The 17,784-nt window shown below is 45.0% G+C and overlaps 1 protein-coding gene across 1 annotated transcript; it reads right to left on the minus strand.

Annotated features, from left to right (window-relative positions):
* Positions 1 to 11,590: 11,590 nt before the first annotated feature.
* On the minus strand, positions 11,591 to 17,566 carry LOC308115747 (uncharacterized protein). Its single transcript, XM_080473460.1, has 9 exons — positions 17,218 to 17,566; positions 16,243 to 16,353; positions 14,781 to 14,948; positions 14,558 to 14,680; positions 13,969 to 14,118; positions 13,501 to 13,599; positions 13,276 to 13,422; positions 13,086 to 13,202; positions 11,591 to 12,935 (listed from the first exon to the last, which is right to left on the minus strand). Exons 1-9 carry the CDS (start codon positions 17,261 to 17,263, stop codon positions 12,505 to 12,507), a joined length of 1,392 nt encoding a protein of 463 aa, XP_080329586.1. The 5' UTR covers positions 17,264 to 17,566; the 3' UTR covers positions 11,591 to 12,504.
* Between the last annotated feature and the right edge of the window lie 218 nt (positions 17,567 to 17,784).

The raw sequence follows: 17,784 nt of genomic DNA on the forward strand, positions 1-17,784 counted from the left end.
TGGGAACCAGATAATAAGTCGTTACCTCAAATGAATAAAGCGAGGGAACCAGATCATTTAATCTCTGGATTGACGAAGGGAGAGGTCTGCACGAGGCAGCAGGGGGCGCTCCGCTATGAGACGCTCTACAGAACTTCTTTCTAATGAAGCCAGACTTCTGGTTCCTCAGGAACTACTAAACAAACTACAAACTACTGGAAATGAAAGTTGGAGTTTTTAGAGCTAAAATGATCCTTTTAATGGCTTCATGTGAAAGAGAACTTTAATCAGAGTGTTTACCTAGGTTACCATGGAAACGGCTGTAGAGCAGCGTTCTATCATTCTACACCTCCATTCCTCCATGTTGAAGCTTTTGATTCAGACACGTCCAGAAAGAAAGTGAAAGGAGCAGAAAGTCACTATGGAATGTTGGAATGGTGAAAAATAAGAGCCAGGATCTTTTTTTTTTTTTTTTTTTGATTTACATTTTTTTATTATTTTTCCACAAACAAAACACAATTATATATACATATCAATGCTTGTATAAAACTCTTCAAACACAATCCCCCCCCCCCCCCCACCCAACAGAACAAACAGAGGGAGACCATTGACTCATTCTGTATGGCTTTGGTACTAAAAGAAAAACTAAACAAAAAACAAAACAGAGTTCCTGTGGATTTCCAGTGTCTGAGCACAATTTGTTTCCCAATCCTGATCACAGTCTGTGTCCAGTCCTTCAGTGCATTAGGCAAGTTCAGCAAAACCTTTGAGTGTCCAAGAACATACACTGATGAACAGAAATCCAAGTGTACACCAGGTACATTTTGTATAAAATGATGTATTCTCATCCAGAACAGTTGAATTTGTGGACAAGACCACAGCACATGTATTAAAGTACCATCACAGTGTTTACATTTCCAACATAATGTTGAATCTAGCAACCCCATTCTAAATGATCTACTTGGTGTCCAATAAAAGCGGTGTACTATTTTAAACTGCAGTAGTCTCACTCTTAGGTCTCTGGATAAAGTACCACCATTGGCACATATTTCTGCCCACTCCTGGTCATCAAAAGAAATCCCTAAATCTTTTTCCCATACCCATTTCAGAGAGGCCATGTTTTTATTCTCACCGAGGCTGAACAACAACTTGTAATATTTTGAAGCCCCCCCCCCACCAAATATCTTAAAAATTGCCTTTACTTGATCTGCAGTCTGTGGGGCCTGATACTGTGAACTAAACACTCTTTTCAAAGCATGACAAATCTGAAATACTTCAACATGTGGTTCCTGCCCAGCCCATTGTGTTGTGATAGATCCTCCAATGATTTAATTATATTCCCACTGTACAGGTCCCCCATAGTGCAAATCCCTTTATCCAACCATTCGGTCCACAAGAAGGAAACTTTATTAATACAAACGTTTGGATTCAGCCAAATACTGGATGTACAATTTAGATAAGGGTCAACATCTACAATCTTTAGAATTGTTTTCCACATCTCCTGAAGATGTGATATAATAGGGTGGAATTTGTTACCCTTCCTAATTTTGCTTGACAGACAGTTTCTTAGTGGTAAAGGTGCTGCTGCAGATTGCGCTATGGAGTGCCATGGTGGGGGCGCTCTGGAGACACCCAATGTGCCTCAAGGTGTCTCAAGGTGTCTCAAGGTGTATGTGTAGTAATAAAAGCGTAGTCTTGGGAGTCCCAGGCGCCCCCCCCCCCCCCCCCCCCCCCCCTCTTTCTACAGGCTGTGGAAGTTTCCCAAGATGCATTTGTGGGCGCTTACCATTCCAGAGAAAATCTTTACAAATAATATCACATTATTTGAAATTCAATTCAATTCAATTCAATTTTATTTGTAAAGCGCTAAATCACATCAACAAACATCTCAGAGCCTCTTACAATGATAGAGAACAACAGAACCCAACTAAACCTTCCAGAACCTCTTACAATGATAGAGAACAACAGAACCCAACTAAACCTTCCAGAACCTCTTACAATGATAGAGAACAACAGAACCCAACTAAACCTTCCAGAACCTCTTACAATGATAGAGAACAACAGAACCCAACTAAACCTTCCAGAACCTCTTACAATGATAGAGAACAACAGAACCCAACTAAACCTTCCAGAACCTCTTACAATGATAGAGAACAACAGAACCCAACTAAACCTTCCAGAACCTCTTACAATGATAGAGAACAACAGAACCCAACTAAACCTTCCAGAACCTCTTACAATGATAGAGAACAACAGAACCCAACTAAACCTTCCAGAACCTCTTACAATGATAGAGAACAACAGAACCCAACTAAACCTTCCAGAACCTCTTACAATGATAGAGAACAACAGAACCCAACTAAACCTTCCAGAACCTCTTACAATGATAGAGAACAACAGAACCCAACTAAACCTTCCAGAACCTCTTACAATGATAGAGAACAACAGAACCCAACTAAACCTTCCAGAACAGCAGATGGAACAAGCAACAGAGGAAACCAGGAAGAACTCCCTCTCAGGAAGAACAGTTCATAAGAAGTCCCTCTTCAGGAAGAAAGGGGGCGGAGCCTAGACTCTGGAAGGGGGGGGGGGGGGGGGCATCCGCCTTGACCGGTTGGGGGGAGAAGTACATGGGATAGGACAGGGAGAGAGAGGAATAGAAGAGGGAGAGAGAGAAGAATAGAAGAGGGAGAGAGAGGAATAGAAGAGAGAGAGAGAGGAATAGAAGAGGGAGAGAGAGAGGAATAGAAGAGAGAGAGAGAGAGGAATAGAAGAGGGAGAGAGAGGAATAGAAGAGGGAGAGAGAGAGAGGAATAGAAGAGGGAGAGAGAGAGGAATAGAAGAGGGAGAGAGAGAGGAATAGAAGAGGGAGAGAGAGAGAGGAATAGAAGAGGGAGAGAGAGAGGAATAGAAGAGGGAGAGAGAGAGAGGAATAGAAGAGGGAGAGAGAGAGGAATAGAAGAGAGAGAGAGAGAGGAATAGAAGAGGGAGAGAGAGAGAGGAATAGAAGAGGGAGAGAGAGAGGAATAGAAGAGAGAGAGAGAGAGAGGAATAGAAGAGGGAGAGAGAGAGGAATAGAAGAGGGAGAGAGAGAGGAATAGAAGAGAGAGAGGAATAGAAGAGGGAGAGAGAGAGGAATAGAAGAGGGAGAGAGAGAGGAATAGAAGAGAGAGAGAGAGAGGAATAGAAGAGAGGGAGAGAGGAATAGAAGAGGGAGAGAGAGAGGAATAGAAGAGAGAGAGAGAGGAATAGAAGAGAGAGAGAGAGAGGAATAGAAGAGGGAGAGAGAGAGAGGAATAGAAGAGGGAGAGAGAGAGGAATAGAAGAGGGAGAGAGAGAGAGGAATAGAAGAGGGAGCGAGAGAGGAATAGAAGAGGGAGAGAGAGAGGAATAGAAGAGGGAGAGAGAGAGGAATAGAAGAGAGAGAGAGAGAGGAATAGAAGAGGGAGAGAGAGAGGAATAGAAGAGGGAGAGAGAGAGAGGAATAGAAGAGGGAGAGAGAGGAATAGAAGAGGGAGAGAGAGAGGAATAGAAGAGGGAGAGAGAGAGGAATAGAAGAGAGAGAGAGAGAGGAATAGAAGAGGGAGAGAGAGAGGAATAGAAGAGGGAGAGAGCGAGAGGAATAGAAGAGGGAGAGAGAGAGAGGAATAGAAGAGAGAGAGAGAGAGAGGAATAGAAGAGGGAGAGAGAGGAATAGAAGAGAGAGAGAGAGAGGAATAGAAGAGGGAGAGAGAGAGGAATAGAAGAGAGAGAGAGAGAGGAATAGAAGAGGGAGAGAGAGGAATAGAAGAGAGAGAGAGAGAGGAATAGAAGAGGGAGAGAGAGAGGAATAGAAGAGGGAGAGAGAGAGGAATAGAAGAGAGAGAGAGAGAGGAATAGAAGAGGGAGAGAGAGAGGAATAGAAGAGGGAGAGAGCGAGAGGAATAGAAGAGGGAGAGAGAGAGGAATAGAAGAGGGAGAGAGAGAGAGGAATAGAAGAGAGAGAGAGAGAGAGGAATAGAAGAGGGAGAGAGAGGAATAGAAGAGAGAGAGAGAGAGGAATAGAAGAGGGAGAGAGAGAGGAATAGAAGAGAGAGAGAGAGAGGAATAGAAGAGGGAGAGAGAGGAATAGAAGAGGGAGAGAGAGAGAGGAATAGAAGAGGGAGAGAGAGAGGAATAGAAGAGGGAGAGAGAGAGAGGAATAGAAGAGGGAGCGAGAGAGGAATAGAAGAGGGAGAGAGAGAGGAATAGAAGAGGGAGAGAGAGAGGAATAGAAGAGAGAGAGAGAGAGGAATAGAAGAGGGAGAGAGAGATGAATAGAAGAGGGAGAGAGAGAGAGGAATAGAAGAGGGAGAGAGAGAGGAATAGAAGAGGGAGAGAGAGAGGAATAGAAGAGGGAGAGAGAGAGGAATAGAAGAGAGAGAGAGAGAGGAATAGAAGATGGAGAGAGAGAGGAATAGAAGAGAGAGAGAGAGGAATAGAAGAGGGAGAGAGAGAGGAATAGAAGAGAGAGAGAGAGGAATAGAAGAGAGAGAGAGAGAGAGAGGAATAGAAGAGGGAGAGAGAGAGGAATAGAAGAGGGAGAGAGAGAGAGAGGAATAGAAGAGGGAGAGAGAGAGGAATAGAAGAGGGAGAGAGAGAGAGGAATAGAAGAGGGAGAGAGAGAGGAATAGAAGAGAGAGAGAGAGAGGAATAGAAGAGGGAGAGAGAGAGAGGAATAGAAGAGGGAGAGAGAGAGGAATAGAAGAGAGAGAGAGAGAGAGAGGAATAGAAGAGGGAGAGAGAGAGGAATAGAAGAGGGAGAGAGAGAGGAATAGAAGAGAGAGAGGAATAGAAGAGGGAGAGAGAGAGGAATAGAAGAGGGAGAGAGAGAGGAATAGAAGAGAGAGAGAGAGAGGAATAGAAGAGAGGGAGAGAGGAATAGAAGAGGGAGAGAGAGAGGAATAGAAGAGAGAGAGAGAGGAATAGAAGAGAGAGAGAGAGAGGAATAGAAGAGGGAGAGAGAGAGAGGAATAGAAGAGGGAGAGAGAGAGGAATAGAAGAGGGAGAGAGCGAGAGGAATAGAAGAGGGAGAGAGAGAGGAATAGAAGAGGGAGAGAGAGAGAGGAATAGAAGAGAGAGAGAGAGGGAGGAATAGAAGAGGGAGAGAGAGAGAGGAATAGAAGAGGGAGAGAGAGAGGAATAGAAGAGAGAGAGAGAGAGGAATAGAAGAGGGAGAGAGAGGAATAGAAGAGAGAGAGAGAGAGGAATAGAAGAGGGAGAGAGAGAGGAATAGAAGAGAGAGAGAGAGAGGAATAGAAGAGGGAGAGAGAGGAATAGAAGAGGGAGAGAGAGAGAGGAATAGAAGAGGGAGAGAGAGAGGAATAGAAGAGGGAGAGAGAGAGAGGAATAGAAGAGGGAGCGAGAGAGGAATAGAAGAGGGAGAGAGAGAGGAATAGAAGAGGGAGAGAGAGAGGAATAGAAGAGAGAGAGAGAGAGGAATAGAAGAGGGAGAGAGAGAGGAATAGAAGAGGGAGAGAGAGAGAGGAATAGAAGAGGGAGAGAGAGGAATAGAAGAGGGAGAGAGAGAGAGGAATAGAAGAGGGAGAGAGAGAGGAATAGAAGAGGGAGAGAGAGAGGAATAGAAGAGAGAGAGAGAGAGGAATAGAAGAGGGAGAGAGAGAGGAATAGAAGAGAGAGAGAGAGGAATAGAAGAGGGAGAGAGAGAGGAATAGAAGAGAGAGAGAGAGGAATAGAAGAGGGAGAGAGAGAGGAATAGAAGAGAGAGAGAGAGGAATAGAAGAGAGAGAGAGAGAGAGAGGAATAGAAGAGGGAGAGAGAGAGAGAGGAATAGAAGAGGGAGAGAGAGAGGAATAGAAGAGGGAGAGAGAGAGAGGAATAGAAGAGAGAGAGAGGGAGGAATAGAAGAGAGAGAGAGAGAGAGAGAGAGAGAGAGAGGAATAGAAGAGAGAGAGAGGGAGGAATAGAAGAGAGAGAGAGAGAGGAATAGAAGAGAGAGAGAGAGAGGAATAGAAGAGAGAGAGAGAGGCAGACAGGCCAGAGAAGTACAAATACTAAGAAAAGTCTATGATGAGCGTTGGTCTGATGAAGAACCAATCTCAGTCTGGAGTTTAAGGGCCGTGCCGTTGTGGGGGGGTCCTGGTGCTGTGGTGGGGTCTCGGTGCTGTGGTGGGGACCTGGTGCTATGGGGGGGGGGGTCCCGGTGCTGTGGGGGGGGTCCCGGTGCTGTGGGGGGGTCCCGGTGCTGCGGGGGGGTCCCGGTGCTGTGGGGGGGTCAGGGTACTGTGGTGGGGTCCCGGTGCTGTGGGGGGGTCCCGGTGCTGTGGGGGGGTCGGGTAGTAGGACCGTGGTAACTCCACTCTGGGAGTCTTGGGTCTGATCCCCTGGATCCTGCTCCCCTCCTGTCAGGATCTGGTGGCTCCAGTAATGTTGTTACACAGAGAGAAAGAAAGAAAGACAAGAAACAGAAGCTCCAAATGTAGAGTTCCTCCCTTTAACGGGAGAGAGGAAATCCCCTCAGCAGTCTAGGCCTAGAGCAGCTCAACTTAGTGCTCCTATTTTATTCCTAATGAGAAGCTCTATCAAAGAGGAAGCTTTTTAGTCTCCTCTTAAATAAACTAATGGTGTGGGCCCTTCGGACCGAGGCTGCTAGTTGATTCCAGAGTAAAGGAGCCATATGGCTGAAACTCCTGCCTCCTCTTTTACTTTGAAGGACTTTAGGGATTACCAACAGTCCTGCATCCTCAGAGCCAAGGGCTCGTGGAGGGTGAGACCCTTCTAGAAGTTTCTCCATATAGGACGGAGCCTGGTGATGAAGAGTTTTAGATGTGATCAGAAGGATGTTGAATTCTATTCTAGATTTGATGTGAAGCCAGTGTAAGGATGCTAAGACTGGGGAGATGTGCTCTCTTCTTCCAGTTCTGGTTAGTAAACCTGCAGCAGCGTTCTGCTCTAGCTGGAAGATCCTAACAGAGGAGTTTGGACATCCTGACATTAGGGAGTTACAATCATCTCATCTTCAAGTCACAAAGGCAGGAAGCATTTGTTCTGCATCTTTGAAGGACAAGAAGTTTCTCATTTTTGCAACATTCCTTAGATGGAAGAAGGCTGTCCTGGAGACAAAAGTACTATAATAAAAGGAACTTGACAAAAATACTCATCCTGAAAAAGTAACTACAAAAACTTACTTGACACCATAAAAAATGCCTTTTGAAAAACTTTAATATTTTATATTTTTTTGTGCAATTTTTATATAATTGGAGAAATTGGTAACTTTTTAAGGAAGTTACTCATGAAGAAAAAAACAAACAAATGGAAAATACTCCAGGAAAGTTGCTGATGCTGCGGTTCCACCGCCCCGTATCGCTCGGGGTGCCGTGGACTCTCACGTTTCCACTGCCAGAAGTCGTGGCTGTGAATCACCATAACTATTGGTCTGTTGAGGGGCGGAGCCATGAGGAGGAGCTACAACGCAGCCGCCTGCTGATTGGTCAGTGACCATCGTCACTCTGGACAAGCAGTAATACTCTAAAGGTTCATGTACTGTAGAGCAGGGCTCCCCCCCCCCCCCCCCCCCCAGGATCAGACTCAGACCAGGGGTCGGAACGTCGCAGGCTTTTGCACTACGAAGTAAAAGTTGTTTTAATTGCAAATGTTTTCTGCTGTTTCCATTATTACTATTATTATTGTTGTTATCATTGTTATTATAGTAGTAGTAGTAGTAGTACTCAAGGTAGTTGTAGTAATAATTGAAGCCTGGGACTTTAAAAACTTGTGTTGAGGGTCAAATAAAAAGTTCTCTTGAAAAAAGTAAGAGTAAAAATAAAAAAGGACGAGACGGAGACACAGGGGAGATTTACTCTTTATTACTTCTTAAATTCCATCGCTGTTGTTTCAGTGCTGCGCTGGTTTCTCTTCTCATTTCATCATTTATTCTTTTTAATTATTTGAAGTATAAAGCTGCTATATAAATGAACTTATCATTACTATTGTTGTACTTTGTGTTCTAATACACCAGTTAGAAGGCAAATAAACTAAATGAATGAATTGACTGAGCAATCAGTGAGAAAAGTGATGAGACGAGGACATTCCTCTGATGTGTCCTGTCGTCTCAATCCTGAGACCAAGATGAGAATCAGAACGTCTGTTTCTGTTTCTTGAAGTCAGAGATCAGAGGTGAAGAACGCTCCTCCACCCACTCCTCCACCCTTCTAGTGGCAGTACTATCAGACAGTAAAACTTGCTTTAAGGTGTTTCCACATCAGCACCAGGAGTTCCTGAGTTCTTCATGTGACCTAATGCATCTGAAGATGGTTCTGGAATGGTTCTGACGTTCCTCATGTTCCTGAACACCTTTTATCAAGAACCAGCTGTACTGGTGAAGTTAGTAACTGAGCGTGTGGATTAGTAGTGATGTGTTCTACAGAGTGTCAGCATTCGCTCCCTGCAGCATCCTCCTCTCTGATCAACTCCATGGAGGTTCTCTGAATGCTGAGCGCTCTGGAGTGTGTCCACTGTTCAGTAGCTGCTGGGAGAAGACCTGGGGGGGTGGAGTCATGGGGGGTGGAGTCACATGTTTTTAAACTCAGTTGCTGATCTCACTTACCCGCAGCCTCCACCAGACACACCTGAGACGGTGATTCTCATGTCCTCTGGTCCTCCCCTGGCAGCTGGACACGTCTCTCATAGCAAAATCCTCAACTGAATAGAAGCAATTCTCCTGACTCAGCACATTCCTGACAGACTAGTGAAAGAAAACTACGATAAGCAACGTCTCACAGCTCCGGTCGGCTGCAGGTTCAGTATGGGTTGGTAATATAAACTAACCTGTTCAGTCCAGTCCACAGATCAACTGAAGCTTTTTCACGCTGCAGCTCAGGTTGGTTCTTTGTTTAATCTTGACTTTACTTCGCGGGTCGTGAAATTGAAATCCGAGGACGTCCGAGCAGAGCAGCATTGACGTAACTACGTCACACGCATAGAGTCCGGCTCCGACTACGGTGTGGGATGAGGTCCAAACGAGTTAGAGCAGCACATTTCGCCCACAAATTCCACTTTATTTCACGTTGATGTGCAGCTGTCCAGCCGGGCCGGCGCCGGCTGGACAGGAGGCTCCTGCAGGCCACATGTGGCTCCCTGTGCTAAACTGACTGGTCCCGCCCTGTTCCTAAAGGTTGTCCAGCAGTACTCATCGTCTCCAGACCTGGAATGAGTCCCCAGAAGTGAAGACAGTCTGTCCTCTCTCTCCCTGGCTTGTTTCACTTTGTAAAAAGTGTATTGCTCCAACCAGCCAATCAGAAATGTGCCAGCCCTGTCCCGCTCCACCCTGTCCCGCTCTACCATTGGAGGATTTATCACTGGCCACTAGGGGGCAATGTAGGATATTGCTATGACCGGCTCAGTGAGGAACCGGCCATAGTTGTTGATATGCACATGTTCATGTCAAGGTGGTTTGATTGTGCTGTTCAGCCTAATTCATGTAAGTCGAATGTTTAATGTTTTATAACTAAATGAATACAACAACTGCATAATATGAGTAATGCTGTAACATGTGATGATTCATGTTATGTTGTATGTTCACATTTAAGAGTTATTACTATTTGCTTATACTGCAATTGTTTGTATCATTGTAGGGCTCCTTCATCTCTGTCATTAAAGAAATAATTCGACATTGAGGAGTGTTTCTTCAACCATGATCCACTCTGTCCCGCTCTACCATGATCCACTCTGTCCCGCTCTACCATGATCCACTCTGTCCCGCTCTACCATGATCCACTCTGTCCCGCTCTACCATGATCCACTCTGTCCCGCTCTACCATGATCCACTCTGTCCCGCTCTACCACGCTTCACCCTCTCACTGGTCCGCCCTATCCTGCTCCACCCTGTCCCGTCCCTACCATGCTCCACCCTCTCCCGCTCCTCCATCCTCCGCCCTGTCCCGGTCTACCTTCTCCCACTCTTCCATGCTCCACCCTCTCCCGCTGTGCCCTTTCCTGCTCTACCCTCTCCCGCTCCTCCATGCTCCACCCTCTCCTGCTCTGCCCTGTCCCGCTCCTCAATGCTCCACCCTCTCCCGCTCCTCCATGCTCCACCTTCTCCCGCTCCACCCTCTCCCGCTCCGCCACGCTACACCCTCTCCAGCTCTGCCCTCTCCCGCTCCTCCATGCTCTGCCTTCTCCTGCTCCGGCCTGTCCCACTCCTCCCCGCCCTGTCCCGCTCTGCCCTGTCCCACTTCGCCCTGTTCCGCTCTGCTCCGCCCTGTTCCGCTCCGCCATGCCCTGCCCTGTCCCACTCCACCCTGTCCCGCTCTGCTCCGTCCTGTTCGGCTCCGCCATCCTCTGCCCTGTCCCGCTCCGCCCTATCCCGCTCTGCCATGCTCCTCCATGTCACGCTCTGCTATGCTCCGCCCTTTTCCGCTCTGCCATGCCCTGCCCTGTCATGCTCTATCCTCTCCCGCTCCTCCATGCTCCACCCTGTCCCGCTCCGCCCTGTCCCGTTTTGCCATGCGCTGCCCTGTCCTGCTCCTCCCTGTCCTGCTCCTCCCTGTCCCGCTCTGCCATGCTCTGCCCTGTCATGCTGCACTTTGCTCCACCCTGTCCTGCTCCGCCCTGTCTGTCCTGCTCCGCCCTGTCTGTCCTGCGCCGCCCTTTCCTGCTCCACTATGCCCAGCCCACTCTCCTCCGATTTGCGCCTGTCCTGCTCTGCCTCACCCACAGTAGGCTGGGATTGGCTCCATCGCCCTCCAACCCTGAACTGGAGAAGTGGGATGGAAGATGGATGGACAGTTACCACGCTACGTTTTATGTTTGAGGATTTAGCAGGTCAAATTGCTAAAAATGCTAATGCTATGTGACGTTGCAAGACTTGCTAAAGGTGACTGAAATTGCTACATTTCCTAAAATGGAAGAACATTTTTTTTGTTGCAACACTTAACATTATTATTAAAGCTGCTAACTGTAAAAATTGCTCCACTTAACATTTTAAGTTGCTATAGATGGCTGAAATTGCTAAAGTCACTAGAAATGTCGCATGAACATACTTTGTCAAATTGCTCCACTTGCTAACATTGCTTAAAATTTTTTGTCTAAAATTGCTCCACTTGTAAGTTGCTAAAGAAAACACAAAAAAAATTGATTGCTCCTCGTCCTAAAATTGTTGCGAACATTGCTAAAGTTGCTAAAAATGTGATTGCTCCACTTCTTCAAATCACTCCACATGCAAAAGTTGCTTAAAATGACTGAAATTGCTCCACTTATTAACATTATTAAGAAAGTTTCAATTAATGACTGAAATTGCCCCACTTATTAGCATTATTGCTAAAATTTCTATTAATGACTAAAATTGCTGTACTTCCTCAAATTGCTGCACTTAGTAACATTGTTGCTGACCTTGTTAAAGTTGCTAAAACTGAAAGAAATTGCTCCACTTGCTAAAGTTACTCCACTAGTCTCAAGGTGCAGTTGGAATTGTTGCGTCGCAATAATTCATGTTCTCCAATTATGAGACTGTTATCCACTGTAGCTAACACAGAGCTAGCATTATGCTAAGCAAACTTAGCTACTTACTGAATAACATTTTATTTTGGAGGATTTAACCCTTCAAATTGCTCAAAAACAACACAGGAGACAAGAGTGCAGATGAAATATGAACTTTATTTGATTAAAATATGAACATTTACAGAGCATGTTGTAGCTAGCATGCTAAAAGTGCTGGTTCCCACTAGAGTATATATTTCAAAATGGAGGCTCATGTAAACAATCTTCCCGTGCTAATATGTTCAAAATAAGTTAAATAAGAGAGTACATGAGGTCAATTAGCTTAGCACTGAGCTATAGGCGGCTAGGTAAAGCTAAAAAAAAAAAGCTAATTTTCCTAGCTTGGACAACATGGCCGCCAGATGCTAAACTAACGCTTTGGAACCGGTTAGAATTATGCTTTTATATACTTTTATGAATCCTGATCCTATTCACGGTTAGTGCTATGTTGAGCTAACAACACACATTATGAGGAGAGGTTAGCTTAGTCTTAGCTTAGAATGTTTTTAGCATCACTAATTGTCCATTTTTGTAGTTTCAAATTTAGCTTAACCTGTATTTTGTAGTCCACTGTTAGCTTGGCTTTACTTAGCCTGTATTATAAATGTAATTGACCTTTTTTTTTTTTGTTCCAAACTGTTAGCTTAGCCTGTATAACAGTGTCATTTGCCATTTTTGTAGTTCTGAACTGATTGTGATGATATGACACTGTAAGTGTCCATTTTTGTAGTCCAAACCATTAGCTTGGCCTTACCTAGCCTATCTTAGCACGACACCACATACTCACTCACACACACACACACACACACACGCACACACACACACACACACACACACACACACACACACACACACACACACACACACACACACACACACACACACACACACACACACACACACACACACACACACACGTATATGTATATCAAAATAAAATAAAATAAAGTCCCTGAAGCGTCCCGTTGTGTTGCTGTGGCGGCGGTCCATTAGCAGTAGCTATTTAGCGTGTTACCAGGTGACCTGCTGCTGCAGCAGCAGCTGCATGTAGATGAGCAGCTGCTGGCAGAGCAGCAGCAGCGGCTGCAGCAGCAGCTGCTGGTCGGTGGGACACTGCAGCAGGTAGAGCTGCAGCTGCTGCAGGTACAACAGCAGCTGCTGCACCAGGAACAACATCTGCTGAACCACCACCTCGTTCAGGTCACCGCCGACATCACTCATGTCAGGGAAGACGAAGGGGGTGGAGCTGGTGGTGGAGGAGGTGGTGGTGGTGGTGGTGGTGGTGGCCTGGCCTGGGTTGTTACACTCCGTGCTGCTGCAGCAGGACACTGGCTTCGTCAGCTGCATGTTGGGGAGCAGCACCATGTCCAGGCTGCCCGGAGCGTTACAGATTGCCTCTGTGGTGCAGCCCCCCACCGGCATAGGGCCGTTCCCGATGTTGCCTGACGGAAATAAACGATAAAAAAGAACTAAGAAAAATAATAATAGGAGAAGGCTGCCCGAGATGGTGCCTGCTATTCATTTTTTATTTTTCACAACATTTTCTTTCATTTTTATTTTTAGTCAGGCAAAAAGTGGTTGTTGTTGCTCACCGTAGGTGGAGAAGCATTGGTTCTCGTCGCCCTGACACAGGACCTGGAAGTTGCAAATGTTCGTACCGGGGTAGCAGATGTTACACAGCATGCCGTTATTCGGGCCTTGCACCGGCACTGGAACAAACGAGCTAACGTTAGTCCCGGAAATGACCTCAGGGAGGCGGTGGGGAGATGGCGGGGTGCTCACCTGTCAGGGTGGCGGAGTTGCAGCCGTCACCACGGCAACACTGAGCGTTGGCCAACATTTGCGAGCTGCCGATGTCCACAGAGAACAACATGTCGCCCTCGGCAGGGCAGAGCGACGGCGGGCCGCAGCCTCGGTAGATCTGCCCGTCTAGAAAAAGCGTTAGTGTCATTAGCACAAAAAGAAGCGCAAGCTAGTAAGTTAGCCAAGTTAGGAGAGAGTTCGCACCACTGTACGTAGCTGTGAAGCATTTGTCGGTGTCGGCGTCACAGTCCACCTCGGTCGAAGCCATACACGCCGAGTCGTCACACTGCAGACAGCGACGGACTGTGGAGTGGGACACAGCTAGTTTAGCACAGCTAAATGCTGAGAAACACATGTGCATCGATGCTAAAACACTAATAGATGTGAAAAGCTGCTAAACATTGCTAAGTCATGCTAACCAATACTAATTGATGCTAAAACAACTAAATACTGCTACTAGACGCTAAAACTGCTAAATATTGCTCACAGAATGCTATCCAATGCTACAATGCTGCTAAAAGTGACACTAAAAACAACAAAATACTGCTAATTTATGCTAAAAGAGCTAATTACTACTGATTGATGCTAAAAACAGCTAATCACTCCCCATTGATGCTCAAACTAAAGCCGGTGGAGGTAGCGGCGCGAGCAGCATTAGTATTGCGCGCTCACCTAGTGCGGGGGGGGCGTCGGTGCATGTCGGGGTCTCGGAGACGGTTCCCAGTTTCTCCAGGAAGGGAAGACTGTCCAGCTTCTGCGAGGCGTCGCAAACGTTGTCGGAGCCACAGCCGTAAACCTTCGAAACCTCGCCGAGTTTGAGCACTGCGGGGGGGGGGGGGGCACGAGCTAATGAGCGCTATTGTGGCTAACACAGAGCTAATAACCCTTCAAAATGGCTAATAAGCGATAAAGTGGCTAATAAATGGATAATAAGAGCTAATCGTGGCTAAAATAGAGGTAATAATGGTTAAAATTGTATAAAATTACTAATATATAATTAAAAATGGCTAATACCAAAAAGTGGCTGATAAAATGTACAAATGGCTGAAACAGAGCGAGTAACTGTTAAAAACTTCTAATAATGGCTCAATGCAGGTAGTAATCACTAAAATGGCTAAGGAGAGCTCGCTATGACGGGACCATTGGTAAACATGGCTCAATGTAGCTAAAACAGAAAAACCAGCATGCCGCGCGTTAGCGTTAGTTAGGAAAAGCCGCTGGTCCTCAGGCCACACTTGGAATCTTTGCCATAGCAACTCACCTTCAGCGGTGAAGCACGTGTCCTCGTGGCCGCGGCACTCCACCATCGACGTGCACAGGGGGTCGCTGTTGTCGCAGCCCGGGCAGAGGCGACGGTTGAGCATGTGCTCCGACGCCTCGGGAACTGAAAATACAGGACGTTAGCGCTAGCTATCCTAATGCTAAATATTGTAAAAAAAAAAAAAAAATCTTAACAAAAAAATCCCCGTGAACGAAGCACTCACACGGAAGGGTTTGGTCGTTGCATTTACGGGAGTGGCAGCATTTCACGTTAGCGAGCGAGTACTCGTTGCCCACATTGCTGGAGATGGTGCGTTCCCCTGGAGACGGACACAAGCTCCGCCCCACACAGTCTTTGTAGATCCGCATGATGGAGTGTTCAGGTGATTCCACTGCGGAGAGAGCATGCCGCGGAATGCCGTGAGCGGGGATCACGCAAAGTTCTCTTAACTCTTCTATTAATGCTAAATGCTCTATGTTTGAAATGATTATTTCGAATATCAAGGCACAAAACAAACAAATAAAAATGAAATACAACAAAGTTTTCCTCTCAAATAAAACAATGAATAACAGCACTAATAATCTTTTAAAAAATCAAGAAAAACATAATCAGATGAATATTCGAAAAGGAGTGAGAAGAAGTAAAACGTATTTACTCTCACCCCTTGTCCTAAAGTAAATAGTATAATTAACTTCCTTCCATCTCTCACATACATACGTAGATACATACATGCCTGCACACACTCCCCCCCCCCCACACACACACTCATACAGCCACATACATGTCCTGTGCAGTACACAGAATATATATATCTATATATAGGTCTATCAACGCTAACTGCTCTATAAATGCTAGATGTTCTATTAATGCTAATTGTTCTATTCTATTAATGCTAACTACTCTATTAACACTAACTGTTCTATTAATGCTAACTCCTCTATTAACACTAGCTGTTCTATTAATGCTAACTATTCTATCAATGCTAACTACTCTATTAACACTAACTGTTCTATTAATGCTAACTGTTCTATTCTATTAATGCTAACTACTCTATTAACACTAACTGTTCTATTAATGCTAACTGTTCTATTATATTAATGCTAACTACTCCACTCTATTAATAGAACAGTTAGTGTTAACACTAACTGTTCTATTAATGCTAACTCCTCTATTAACACTAGCTGTTCTATTAATGCTAACTGTTCTATTAATGCTAACTACTCTATTAACACTAACTGTTCTATTAATGCTAACTGTTCTATTTTATTCATGCTAACTACTGTATTAACACTAACTTCTATTAATGCTAACTCCTCTATTAACACTAACTGTTCTATCAATGCTAACTGTTCTATTAATGCTAACTACTCTATTAACACTAACTGTTCTATTAATGCCAACTGTTCTATTCCATTAATGCTAACTACTCTATTAGCATTAGCTGCTTTATTAATGCTACTCTATTAACGCCTGCTGTTCTATTAATGCTAACTCCTCTATTAACACTAGCTGTTCTGTTAATGCTAACTGTTTTATTAATGCAAACTGCTTCATTAATGCTAACTATTTTTTTAGCGCTAGCTGCTCTATTAATGCTACTCTATTAATGCCCTATGCTCTATTAATAACAAACATATTAAAAAAAACCTTAAACTTACAAAAACACATTAAAAAGGAGCACTTACCAATAACTGATGCAGTCACGCACATTTTGCCCCAGGGGCAAATAATGTCCTCCACCAGGGTGCATTCTGGGTCGTTGGGATCTGTACAGTGTTTACATACTGTTGCTCCCACTGGGGAAACAAACAAAGGAAATATTACACATACAACTAGGAATTCCTCAATATTCCAGGAGGGGGAGACAAACAACTGGGAATTCTTAACATTACAAACTAAGAATTGAATTTTAATGAATGTTATATAACTTTGTCTGTTTTCAATTTACAATTTTATTTTAATTTTATTTTCTATTTTAATTCTACAATTTCAGTTAAATGTTATTAATTTAATCTTATATAATTTATATAATTAAGAAAAGAAGTAAGGAAACACAACCGCGAATGTTTTATTTAATGCAAATTTTTTATGTTCTTTTTTTCCATTTGAATTAGTTTCATTAAAAATGTTTACATTTTTATCTTAAGAAAAGAAGTGCTGAAAAACAACTGGGATTTCTTAATACAACAAAACCAACAACTAGGAAAGAGGAAGGAAGGACAGCTCAGAATTCCTCATTTGAGGAATGGAATGGAAGAAGATGGAGGAGGTAGGAAAACAACCTGGGAATTTTACAGTTTGAGGAGAAGAAGACAAAAAACAAAGTGGGAATTATCTGCTCTTTTCAAATGAAGTGGAAAAAAAGCCGAGAAGGAATTCTTCATAGAGATGGGTATTTTCAATTTTTTGAAGTGGAAAGAGAAAACAAACTGGGAATCCTTAATTTTCCCACTGAAAAGACATTAAATAACTCGGAATTCTTAATTTCCCAATGAAGAGATTGAAAACCGAAGTACAAAAAGTTTGCCAGAAGTCAAAGAAATAAATCCCTGTTGGGAAAACAAGGAAAAAACCCAGAATTCTCCAGGTTATCTTTCAAAAAAATGAAAGGTTCACAATCGTTAAGTGGAAATTGGAAAGGTGAATTGTTGGGAACTCACCTGTGGCGCAGAGAGCGGCGAGTGTCAGACAGACGAGGAGCTTCATGATAGAAGGTTGCAGGCAGTGACTGAATGCCACGCCGCCAATCCTCACTTTTATCGCCAAGCTTCTAGGCGTGTCGCCGCGCGTTCCGAGACGCTCCCTGCCGCCGCGGCCTTTTGTTTCATCAACATTGTTTGTGGAACAATGCGTTCTCAAAGCATTCCAACCCGTAATTATATTATTCCCTCCCGCCCAGCTAATTGCACAAGTGATGAAGATTCCTGGCCGTGCCTTGACTTCCTTAGCCAAAGGTTGAGGAAGGCAGGCGGGACCAAGCCAGCACCTCACACCTGGCCTGGTCACCTCACACCTGGCCTGGTCGCCTCACACCTGGCCTGGTCGTCTCACACCTGGCCTGGTCGTCTCACACCTGGCCGTGTCGCCTCACACCTGGCCTGGTCGTCTCACACCTGGCCGGGTCGCCTTACATCTGTCCTGGTCGCCTCACACCTGGCCGTGTCGCCTCACACCTGGCCTGGTCGTCTCACACCTGGCCAGGTCCCCTCACACCTGGCCGGGTCGCC

Source organism: Lipophrys pholis, assembly GCF_963383615.2.
Source record: "Lipophrys pholis genome assembly, chromosome: 10".
In the NCBI taxonomy this organism is placed as follows: Eukaryota; Metazoa; Chordata; class Actinopteri; order Blenniiformes; family Blenniidae; genus Lipophrys; species Lipophrys pholis.

Excerpts from the sequence above, each read along its gene's own strand:
- LOC308115747 (XM_080473460.1), bottom strand. The coding sequence starts at position 17,263 with ATGAAGCTCCTCGTCTGTCTGACACTCGCCGCTCTCTGCGCCACAG. Across the intron at positions 13,600-13,968 it reads CGACGCCCCCCCCGCACTAG|TCCGTCGCTGTCTGCAGTGT; the intron begins GTGAGCGCGCAA and ends CCCACTCCACAG. Across the intron at positions 12,936-13,085 it reads CCAATGCTTCTCCACCTACG|GCAACATCGGGAACGGCCCT; the intron begins GTGAGCAACAAC and ends TATTTCCGTCAG.